The following is a 12,827-nucleotide window of genomic DNA, read 5'->3' on the forward strand; positions in this document are numbered from 1 at the left end:
ATCTTCGAAATTACTGCGTTATGAAAAAATTCACCCCCTGTACAGTGTGTGCCAATTGAGAAATGAGCTATCCAGATTACACTCGTCTTTTGTCCCAGGCTGTAAACATGTTTATTTCTGCTGTAAAGATTGTCTTTTTTAAATTGGTGTGTATGTGGTTTCCAGTACTTCCAGAGCCAGTCTCAAGTGGGTCCTCGATGAACTGCAGTTTTTAGCACTTCCGTAATGGACTCATATTTTTAGACCGGAGGTTGCCGCTTGGTCCGACTCAACGACAACAAGCTCATAATGTAAACAGATTTGATGATTTTCTGCACACATGAAAAAAACGACCACAGCTTTATTTTATTCCAAATGTTTTTCTTTTCTTTATTTCAGTTGTAGGGCCCAGGCCTTTGACACTTCTGAAAGCACCCACACGCTCTAAGCCGAGACTGAGTCACAGCCAGCATAGAGCCCAGAGTTCAATTTGACATTTCAATGTTGTTTAATATTGGAATAAAGAAACAATTCCAGTACAACACCTTCAGTACAGCATCATGCACAGCCAGTGGAGGAACATGCATGTTCAATGTGTATGGAGGACCTGCAGCTGATCGGGGCAGCGCTGTTATTTTGCACCCAGATGGTTCCTTAAGCGCCTCTTTGAATGTTAACACAAATGAGACCATGTCATTCACAGTAAATGAATAGTGGTTTCATCAGTTTTTCCTCAGTCCCACATGCCTCTGCTACCCACAATGCTTTACACTCATAATTGTACTGGAATTATAACCCTCTGAAGATAAAGGCTCAAACGTGAGGAGAAAAGGAAGGATGAAATTCCAAGTTGTGTCCTAATGAGCTCACCCCTGATGCGCTCTCACTGTGAGGCCACACAGCACTCGCTCGCCACCCGCAGAGAGTATGAGAACCAAAGCAAGTTAATGATACGGACGAGGGGTGGTAAACCCTGCTACCCTCGACTCCAGTTAGGTGATCACTCAGCACCTCACAAAGTGCACAAACACACAGGCTTTAATGTTTCAGTTAATGCTCTCCCAGCAACCTCCCTCCCCTCCCTTAGTGCTCTCACCCTGCATGTTTGATGGAGAGAGGGATGAGGAGGGTTAACAGATCCAGAGCTAATACCATGACATTCCTCCGCTGTACAAATTGTTAATATCCTATAGGTTAGCTAAACTTGAGCCGGCCCTAAGTTATGTACAAAGAAATCACCAGCAACCATTTCAGCAGTAAAAGGAAATGCGTAAAACAAAATCACTTCGCTTGTTTCTCGTATGGTTTAGAAAGTAATTTGATTACGATTAACCAAAAACTTGATGTTTCAGGTAATATATATAATATATATTCATATGTCAAGGTTAAACAAAAATCTACAAAGCAAAAAAAAAGGCATATGTACATGTTCACCCTGTCCCAAAATAATATCACTAAAGACACCCGACTCTGGGGCTTTCACCAAACTCATACCTTCCATCCCTCCCTCCTCTTCTCATGTGCTTTGAGTGCTGTGTCTTAACAGAGCACACAGGAGGTAAAGGTTCTGCGTGATGGCATCTCAGAGAACAACTGTCCCCACCGATTATTCAAATGAATCACCGTAGCGTTACTGGATGAAGGCATAGGCAGGAGCTGAAGCGGTTGTCGTGATGCACGTGCTTTTCCGAGTCTGTGGCACTGAACACGGGAGCCTGACCGAGTGGGCCATCGCAGAGCCGACGCTGGGCACAGCCATGGATCTGTCACATTTCAAGGCATGCAACAAACACACCAATGTTCAACTTGCTCGTACCGTTTCCATCTGGAGGATTTAGCGGATGTTTTTGCAGTGTGTGTGTGTGTATGCATGTTTTTTTTTTTTTTTTGTAATACATACATGTGTGTAAACGTGTTAACTTCTGTTTGTGTTGATCAGGAAGTCTGCCTCGCCTTAACTGATAGACATTTTCTCTTGCTGTGTTTGATGGACTGTTGTCTTTGTAATATACCTTTAATGTCTCAATGTGCAAGAAAGCAGCAGCATCTATTATTTTCTCTTGTTTCATCTGACGGAAAAAACTAAAATAAACTTGAATGGTCTCAGCGGAGCAGAGGAGCTGGCGACTTCCCGATGAGTGGATGAGTTGAAGATGGGTACGTTGGTTTTCTATTGTTTCCTCAATTTTTGTTCAGAAACCAGAACAGCAGCTGCTGATGGGTCCGTTAAGCAGACAAAGTCTGGATGTAGTCCAGACATGGTCCTGGTGGCTCCCCACCCCCCCACCCCTGAACCCTCCCTCAGGCCTCCTGGGGGGCAGGCCTCTTCAGGTCCCGGATCTGTTTGACCAGGTAAGTCTTTTCGTCGTTGAACTGTTCGTCCTCTGTTCTGTCGTTCTGGAACTTGCTGAGGAACTCGATGAGTTTGGTCTGGTTCTTCAGCAGGATGTCCAGGATGGGCTGCGTCTTGTTCGGGTTGGCCACAAACACCTGGAGGGGGAGGAAGGAAGCAAAGATGTTAACGCGCTCAGAGATTGTGTGCTTTAGGGTCAAAGCTGTGTGGGAATTCTCACCTTGAAAACATGGAAAGCCTCAAACTGGATGTTGCGGCTCTTGTCCCTCAGCAGGTTCATCATGAGTTTAAGATTCTCTGGCTTGCTGATGTATTTCGTCATTATGGTGAAATTGTGTCGGTCGAGAAGCAACTCCCCGAGTAACTAGATCACAGAGACAAACAGAGAAAATGTTGATCTGTGGGGACGTCAAAAAGACTTTTTGTTCTGTCACTTCAATATCTGAACTTTTAGTTTTTAGATGCTGAACTCCTTTCTACTTTCAGCCTTCAGTGTTGTCAAGGTATAAACCAGGAGCTGAATTTTCTGAAAAGAGATCTGCTTTGATGAAACAAAAAGGAAGTCATCAACAACTTTCTTTTAAGCCTTGAAAATCATTGAGCAGCCTCATTTAAAGGGATCTCAAGACAAAACAATGCACATTGAAATAAACTTAAAGCACAAAACAGAGATAATCTACTCATATAATGCTAATAATGTCCAGAGAAGCAGTTTCATTTTAAAATCTGTGTTTCTCTGCCGTTCTTTTTCAACGAAAACAAAATGAGTGAAAGGGCTGAGATCTGAGCTGCCATACTCGGTATCTTTCTAAGTTAGAATTCTTTTAGCACACATCAACGGGAGTCAGTTCTCAACAAATCCTCTTCTCTATGAAAAACAGATTATTATAATCTCATATAAACACTTCAGTTATTAGTACTGGTTCGCAATCATCTTCAGCCAAACTTGGCAGGAATCCAAGCTGACAAAAATCGTTCTGACAGCTTCATAAAATGTTGAAACGTGGAGAAAGTAAAGATAGTTGTTGAAAGGAAATGTTGTAATATATAAATGTCAGCACTTCATGAAATCGTATACCAAAGAAATGCACCGTGGGAAAAATGATTTGACCCCTGTAGCCGACCAAAAACTTTGTTGTAGCAGAAAAAAGTTGGAACAAAAACTCACATGGAGCGACAAAAGTGGATTTAAAAGACAAGTTCTAGGTACAGCCCAGCACATTTGAATAAATTATTCAAGGCCTGTTTACTCTTGTATAAGCAAATATTTAAGTGTTAATAAACTGTTAACCTCCTAAAAAGCAGTTAAGAAAGTAATGAGCACATTCGGCATAACAGCAGTATTTAATCTGGGTTATAATCTGTGATTGTAGGACTCTTTTGTTCATTGGGATACAAACTGTAGCTTCATAATCATTAAATAAAATTAGAAAAGCATGCACTAAATGAAGTTGAGGTGATACAGCTAATAAAAAAACATCTTAAAAGTTGGAAGTAAGCCGTGTATAACATCTACACACTTCCACCACTAGATGGCGGTCATGGCGAGGTGATGCAGACTGCGTGCACAGGAGAAATCCAACACTCTGCTGAGTCTTTAAATAGCTCTCTGAGTAGAGTTGCACCACTACATGAGATGTGTTTACCGGCACGACCGAGGTCCTTACCTTCAGAGACTGCCTTTTAGTCACGTAGTTTTCTGAGTGGAGTAACTTCTCGTATTCACTGAAGAACTACGGGAAGAGGACAAAAATTAGAGTGAGGGGAGAGATAGAGAGAGAGAAAGAAATGCATCATGTGGTGCTTTTCACAAAGCATCCACGTCTTGTACAGAAACATGATGACAGGATGATAAGAGATTTGCCCACACGGACTGTCAGCTGCTTTGTGTTCACAGCCTACAGATGATGTCAGAAATGAGCGGTTTGGTATTGTTGAGAAAGAGACCGCCAGCGTGCAAACACCCAGACAATCACAATACCAGTTTACTGTAGATGGTGAAAGGAAAGAGGAAGAGTTCATGTGAGGGTTGGAAACTTCACTGAAGACTAATGACTGATAGATAATCAGTCATGAGCCACTATGGTCATAATTAACCCTTTAATAATGGGTGTGTGTCTCACAAAGTGTCTTTTCTTTGCCTGCTGAGCACTCTGCAGGCTTCTATGGATGACATGCAAACTTAATCCTTAGACTTCATATACAAACCACGTTAAAAGCCTTTACTTTCTATATATTTAAGGTAAATTCAGTCCATAACAACACCAGCTTTCAGTTCATTAGACACTTACTCTGTCATAATGTTGCTCCAGGAACTCTGCGCTCAGTAGCTTGTGTCTTGTGAGGAGGTCCTGAAAACAGAAAATGAAGACCATGAGAAATACTGCAGTCTTTATGGTGATGACTCCTCTTATTTAAGTCATAAATTATCCAAAGAATGAGCTCAAATTTCAACAAATGTATAAAAAAGCCTGGATCAACAATGTGATGTATCATATTTCTGGATGTGATGTTTCAAAAAAGGACAAAAAAGGTTTGCTGCATGCAGAATTTAACTTTATCCAGATTAAAACATTTAGTAAGAGGAACAAATATAGATATTAAATTTATAAGTGTTGTAGAAATATTGCACCAGAGTCTCAAACACACGTTTAAAACTTGTGCCCTGCAAAATCAACAATAGCGAGTTGAGGTACAGTGTGATGTTAATGACTTAATGTAATGTTTCTACACTATAAATGAGTCATGATTAAAATCGTCTTAATCTGTTTTAAGATGTGATTAAAAGCAGAACTGACATGACTTTCTTTAAAGACAAATGGCAGCTGAAGTGATGCATTATGGTCCATAAATTTAATACATACCATATATGAAATGTATGCTCTTCTCATTTTAACAGATGAGATTAGCTAAAAGTACTTTGCACCTGATCTGCCTGCGTCATAACGTTGTAGCTGCAGGAACTCTCGGAAAATGCATCAAAGAAATTAGCAGTGTCAGCGTTTTTTATTGGCAGCAAAGCTTTAATATAGATGATGAAACAAAAACTCAACAAAGTGGCATTAAGAAGGAAATGGGGATATAAAGTAAAAAGGAAACTGCTGCAAAGGGATTATCGGCTTTCATATCAGAGTTATAAGCGAGGCGACTTACTTTGAAAGTGGCGAAAGCGTCTGAGGCGATGTCGAACGTGGACATCTCCACGTATCTGAAGAAATCGTAGAACTGCTCCGACCACAGCGTGATTTTGGCCAGCGGTTCGTGTCTGATGCATTCCCTCAACATGATGCCGCAGTTCAGGGCGATCTCTGGAGACTCGTACCTGTACAGAGCAGCGACACAGGGGACAGGACGTTTCATCGAATGCAAACATACTACACACATACAGCTCTGCAGATGAGCAGTTAATTAATGAAGATAACTGATTGTGAGTCATTAAAGTACTGCAGAGTAAAAGAGGCATTAGAGGTTTGTTCAAAACACACCTGTGCCTTTTGTATAATTGAAAATCATGATGCTTCATATAACCACATCAAGCTTACAGGAAATAACTCTTGTATGAGGATGTGGTGGGATACAAAAATCTGCAGAATCTAAATAAACTTGACTCTCTGCAAAGCCAGTGAATTACATAAGTGATGCAAACACACTGAAAAATTCCAAATATTAAGTTCAAGATTTTTGTCCAACAATTTGCTGAAATGTGGAACTTGGCTGGTTCCAGGGCAGAGTCTTCCAGTAATCATAAAATAGTTCCCAGTGTTTACGAGTATTTTTGCTTAAAATGGTCATCTCTAGTCATGTCTGTGTCTCTACATGCCAACATTATTTTCTTTCCAGACAGGCTGACAACACAGAGACACTCCAGCAGGGACACAGAAACTTTCACATGTAGAAAAATGAAGGGTGTGCTGATTGAGCTAGGAGAAGAAGAATGATATTTACACCATTAATAAGAAGCTGTTTCTATCCCAGCACTGATAACAGGTGACAATGAGGCATCATTCCGCTGTGGGTTTGTATCAGAACCATTGAAGCTGGTTATATAGTATGTAGAGCATGCATATCATGTGGTATGCAAGCATAAAGCGTGTGATGTGTTATGTATTGTTCAGCATCATTTTTCTTTCTTTTCCAGAAAGCTAAATTCTCTGAAGAGCTAACGAGGACCAAGGTTGGTGAATGCTTTTCCATTATTTCTGCAACACCAAATACAACCCCAGTACCATAATAGCTCCAGCAGTGTGCATGCCTTTTCATCAAGACTGCAACACAGTCATTAAACATTGTGTTCAAAAACAATAAAAGCTGGGTTTCTTTTGACCTTTCAACATTTAAGGAAACTCAGCTCAGGAACCAAATAAAATATGTCTGTATTGTTTTGAGGTAAATGAGCCAATCTACTGGCACACAACAGAGGAACTAAACACAGAACACAATGGCTCACTTGCTTGTTGCAGAACTTGCATGCAAATGAACAGAGTGTAGAAATTTCCTTTAAAATGAATCAGATGATTTTTTGAGGAAGCAAATTGAAAGTAAACCTGGCTTTAGAGGGTAAACTATCTTCCTCTCGTTGTTGTTTTTGCTTGTATTTGGAGCTTAATGATTTTGATATAACTTATAAAAGCTGTTAGACCATCTACACACTATTTCTCTCATTTTTATAGTAATTTAAAGCTAATTAAGAAGTAATTTTCAATAAGTTTTGTTGGTCAAATGTCATAAGTTAACAAAAACCTAAGTCAGGGGCAGGGTCCTTCTGAGTGTTAATGTTCATGCACCTCCTTACCCTTTGAGCAGCATGAAGAGGATGTTCTGCTGCGTGCACAGGTATTCCACTGTGGGTGTCCGTGTGCCGATCTGACGCCTCAGGATGTTGTTGAAGATCTGAGCCACATCCTTCTTCCCTGGTGGTTACAGACAGGCAGACAGAAACGTTTGATGAGGAAGAAGACAAAATCATGCAAAACAACAGAGAGATGACAACCAGGAGGGTCTGGTGAGGGAGAACAGTGAAGTGCAGATTTAGATGTAAGGTATGCTGTGTTTGTATGTATGACAGCGGTTTTTATTGCAGGACATTCGGACAAAAAGTCTTTCTTCTGCAGTCCTCAGAATTATTTTTTAGATTATGACAACTGAGAGGAGAGAAAATGCATGCACAAGATTAATTAAAACGAGAGTGAGAGAGGAGAGGAAGTAAATTTAATGAGGTTCGCAGAGATAAGACAGGATCACGGGGTCCACAAAATCTGTAGGGCCCCTAAATATATAACATAAATATAATTAGATGTATCAATCCACTCCTGTATTTTGCAGAAGTCAGCACTTAGTAATATTTTTATCAGCAGAGATGCAAAGCCCTGCACATTGTCTAACTATATTATACTATAAAACTATATAGACATGTTAGACTGTGCAAGGGTGTATATTTATGTCCAATAAAATATATGTGTAAATGAAACGCAGAAGTCTTATCACTAAGCACTCAGAGAACATGCCTATGGTCTGCAAACTACTGCTTCAATACAGTACTGTAAGCTGCTGCAATCAAGCTCTCTTTTCATTTTGAGGAGTTCAGCATGGGGCGATGTGAGGTGTATTTCCTTAGAAATAACAACAACATTATTTCCAGTTGGTGACAGATGTGACATCCTCAAACTGACAGAAAATATGTGTGCAAAACTGTCATATTTCTGGGTTACACAGTTGTGAGTTCATTTTTTTTGCTTCTCCCAGCTTCTCTCTCTCGGAGCAGGGCGGGCGGATGAGCGAAGGTAAAAGAGGAAGCAAGAGTTCACACAACACAGTGAGTCAAGCTGTGAAAGTGTGAGTCAGGAAAGCCTGCAACAGCAGCTTCCACACAGAGCGAGTCTGACATATTGCAGAGAGACGTGACTTTATCATCACATCAACATAGGCAGGTTTGTATCATGGCTGAATGTAAAACCTGAACTGGAAACTCTGGAAACCTGATAAACATTTGAATTTTATTCACGCCACCAAAGACACATCAAGCCTCACCTCAAAGTCGATGAGCTGCAGATCTGCTATCAGAGTGCTGAGCAGGCCACTGTTGTAGAGCTCTTGGGCTAGCTGGGCCACCGCTTCTGTTTGGGGCTCTTTCTCGTTTGTGCCGTACAGGATCTCCTTCATGGCCACCAGGCTTTTTGACACCTCCTCTGTGGCCTGAATCACATGGACATAGTACACACGGGTAAGGCTGGGTGATACAGCGCAAACATCACCCATTAGGTTGAAAGAAACAAGACGCTTCAGTAGTCAGACTTAGTTACTCAGTTTCTGGCTGAAAAGAATTCGTCCAATGCTTCTGGTGAATACAGGATATGAGTCAAACTTGGGAGCTTGATGTGATCAAATCCAACTGATGTCATGAGCAGATATTCTAGGTTAGGAGCTCTTCTATGATTATACTTTTGGAGGTTTTTACCAGGAGCCCAAATATCTGCAGGTCTCCCTTCCTCTAAACAAAAGGCAAATTTAGGAAACCAACAAAAGACTAAATAAAACTTTCTTTAGTACAAATTCTGTCTCTTGAATGTTTTTAAGCACACAGTAGGTCATGCTGCGAGCTGAGATGCCGCCAATGCATCATCTTTCACAGGGTTTCAAGGGAGAGCCAAACTATCTGCAGAGGTGCTCTCCTCTTCAGAATGAGATCAGGTAATTCATGATTTCAAAAACACAGACTGACTCCAAAGTTAGTGCATCTTTGATTCTGTTTCATTTTGTTTTGAGGCTGTGAGAGGAGCTGATCCAAACATTTCTGCTCAGTGTGTTTCTGTCACAGAACAAAGTCACGTTAAAGTGTTTCTCAGTTCAGTTTGCAAGCTTTATATTAAATAACAGACTGACTGTTGTTGCTCTATTTCTGGTGTGATATGCTGTAAGATCTATCCATGTGCAATAAAAAACGTCCAACATGCGTCATTCAGATCAACATCAAGATACAGCTTTTATAAATATGAATTTTCCATATGTAACAGATCTTTGTAAAGGAATAATGAGCCTGTAAAAAACCTGTGTAATCAATCAGCCCTAAACACAAGGAAATACATGAAATAAATACCATAAAGCAGACATCACATTTCAAACAATGTGTTGTTTAATAGAGGAAAATATTATCCAATGACTTTTTATGATCCCGCTGACATTCAGAGGTAATGAATCCCCAGAGTCAAAGCAGAACTGATGTATCTGTGTTTGGTTCCCCTTACCTTCTCTGCCTTTTTGTCCGAAATGTCGTGCTTCTCGAGCACCGCCATGCTGTCCTTAAGGTTCTTGACGATGTCCGCCGGCGACTTGTGGGACTGCCAAAGGGGAAAGGCATGGCGGAGCTTTACCACGAGTGACCAGGCAGCGGACTGTCCACCTGAGGGGCAAAATTTAAAAACACTGGATGAGAGAGATGATAAGAGAGAAAGTGCAGTGGTGAGAACTTTAAGGAAGCAAAGGGAGAGATGAAATGTTGACAAACGAATGACCTGATTTAGGATTAAGTATAGAAATTTTTCTTCACAGGATAGGATTGATCATGCTGTAAACTTTGTATCAGTGTCAGTGGCTCTTTCTTTTAAAGGGACCAGGGGAAGCAAACCATGATGGAAAACTCCCTGCACACCTGAACAGAGCCTCAGGATGAAGCCCCTTTGATTTCAACCTTTATTAAAAAGCATCAAAACCGACAGCAGACCCTGGATGAAAAGCCGACTGTGCTGTCAGAGCTTATCCCTCTGAAAAGGACCTAAGTGTGGTCCTACATATTTCAAGTATCTGTAAGAAATGCTCCATCGCTACAGCTTTGATTCTGTGTCTGCATTGAGTCATCTTGATGAACCTGCTGCTGGTAATGAATCTCCATGGAATCAGGAAGTGTTAAAGAGATAAATGCGCAAAGACAGGTGATGCAGTCCTGGCCTTGAATGCATCATCTAGTATGAGTCAAACTATGTTAAAACGTTGGTCATTGTTAGAAATGATTAACCATGAACTGTTTGCTGTGACAGAGCCTGAGACCTTTGTCTGACCCACGCCCTGATCAGTGACTAACTGAATCTAGTCACTGAAACATTACAAACATGGAGCTGATTCAGGTCAAACAACATCTTAGTCTGAGTCTTAACCCGAGATAAAACGGAACCACCCAACAAGTAACAGCAGAGGAACGCAGAGGAACGGAGAGGAGATGCAACTGACTGATGTGACATCCATATCTCTATCGCCGTGTTACACAACGAGGACCCTTATCTGCACAACTCCCCGACCCACCCAAGCACCTTACATGTCGTGTGGGGCCGAAGCCAAGGTTTTCTGAACAAGTGTACAAGACTGTAAACACACACAGAAACCTACATATGTTTTTTACACATAGAGGCGAGCTGGAAGGAAACATGACTTCTACCAAAGACAGACATATATCCCAATAAATTCGAATCCCTGTGTTTTTATAATCTACGCTTTAAAAAATGTCACAAACATGAACAAGTGGACATTAAAAAGTGTTAAAACACCAACCTGCAGTTCCGATGGGATCCTCTAAACTCTGAACACAAACCCTGGTGCAGTCACACTCTTCCTCTTATGTCTTGGCAGGCAGTCCACATTTAGAAAGCAGCGCTGAGGCCAGGAATATAAACCCAGCAGCACCTAAGTGGGAGGTGCAGTCTACTATTCATATATGATGTGTCATGTGTGACCCAGCTGAAACATAAAACTAGTCTCTGAGTTCACGGGTGAGCCATGCACTCATTGAAGTTGTGCTTGCTTACATGTTTATTAATCCAGACACACTCAACATCGCCAGGTGGCCAAATCCTTCTTTCACAGAGGCTAATGCCCGTTAATGTCGGCAGCAGCAGGCAGCAGGACTGCCTCTGTGCTCCTGACCTGCTTCAGTATCTGTGACGCAAATAGGGCGGAAACACATATGGCAGGTTCACAATCAGCTGGTCACCCACAGTGACTCCGTTGCTAATCAGGTATCGTGTGCTGGAGTGATGTTAGGCCAATAAACGTCAGAGTCCTGCGGGCCTGACTACTCCACAACGTGACCCAACATGGGAAAGAAGAAAGCGGAGAAAATACAAACGGCAGACGACTTCTTGAAGGGAAATTATCGTAATACCAGAGGAGATTTAACACATATGCAACAAACAATGATAGAAACAGCAGTGGAGCTTGAACCGACATTTTAATACTGTATGTTAGCGCTTTATGACAGACCCATTCCTCTCCGACACACCTGCCTCACAGTGTTATATAATTTAGTAGACCCTTCTGCTCAAAGTGGCATACATCTGAGAGTATGAGCGTGCAAGGGACTTAGACAAGTGAGGAAACAACGCTAACATCCATCCATCCATCCATCCATTCATCCATCATCTTGACCGCTTATCCCATTTGGTGTCCTGGGGGAGCTGGAGCCTATCACAGCGGACTTCTGGACAGGTCGCTAACCTATCACAGGGCATGGAGAGACAGACAACCATTCACGCACACACACTAACACTTTCGAGTGATCAATTAACCTGAGGCCTCATGTAAAAACGTGGCGTACACTCTTTTTTTACAGCAAAGTTCAGATGTATCAAGAGTGAAATGACAGTGGAAATGTGCGGTGCCTCACGCCAACTTCATGGCTGGCGTACACACGTTTCCACAGCTGTTGATCCTTGTGCACAGATTCATACGCCTGGATATTTTTGTGCGTACAACCTTTTCTGGATTTGAGTGTACGCCATGTGTCAGCAGGAAATCAATGGTGAGCATATGTTTGTGGACTGTGGGAGGAAGCCGGAGAGAACCCACGCATGCAAAACTCCACACAGAAAGGGACCTGCCTGGCCCGGGATTCGAACCAGGAACCTTCTTGATGTGAGGCAGAGAAAGAGGAAGAAGCTTCAGGAGCCGACAGAATGTGCTTTATTTTATACAACTGAAAACATATTGTATGCTAACATAATCCTGCCTCTGAGAAGGCAAATAGACAACCACATTTTAAGATTTGGGGATAGCCACTCATATCTTCAAGGTGCCCCCCTCTCGGTCCCCCTGTGACCACGCTCCTGCTCCCGGCCCTGCTCGCAGCCCGACATGAAGCTGACAGAGAGCACCGCCCCTCTCTGTTCTCCATGCCTGCTTTGTGATGCTGTTGAATGCCTGACACTCTGCGCAATGCTCGCACAACGGAACCTCACTCACTCACTGCGTTATTTGTACCCACTTCAGCCTGTTTAGCAACGTGAAGAAACTGACTGCCTCTCTGAGTGTAGCCTAACGAGGCCTTGTAGTGTTTCAATCACTGCTCACCAAACAACAGAGCTGCTGCTGCTTGCTGCTGCAGGCTGACTTCTGAAAGCATGCTTGTTGTCGACACACGGAGGGCCTTACCTGACCTAATGTTACACCTACACACCATAATGTTGCTTCAGCACATTTTAATGTAGTTTAGAGAGCAAAGAGGACATATGGA

At 42.0% G+C, this 12,827-nt stretch overlaps 1 protein-coding gene across 1 annotated transcript; it reads right to left on the reverse strand.

The window, feature by feature from the left end:
- Window positions 1-339: 339 nt before the first annotated feature.
- On the reverse strand, window positions 340-12,096 carry cab39 (calcium binding protein 39). Its single transcript, XM_034701562.1, is given in 10 exon segments — window positions 340-2,469; window positions 2,553-2,696; window positions 4,000-4,065; window positions 4,624-4,683; window positions 5,486-5,654; window positions 7,125-7,244; window positions 8,361-8,524; window positions 9,574-9,668; window positions 9,671-9,693; window positions 12,092-12,096. Coding segments are annotated over 10 exon segments (1,035 nt in total). The 3' UTR covers window positions 340-2,280.
- Between the last annotated feature and the right edge of the window lie 731 nt (window positions 12,097-12,827).

Source organism: Notolabrus celidotus, chromosome 14 (genome assembly GCF_009762535.1).
Source record: "Notolabrus celidotus isolate fNotCel1 chromosome 14, fNotCel1.pri, whole genome shotgun sequence".
Lineage (NCBI taxonomy): Eukaryota > Metazoa > Chordata > Actinopteri > Labriformes > Labridae > Notolabrus > Notolabrus celidotus.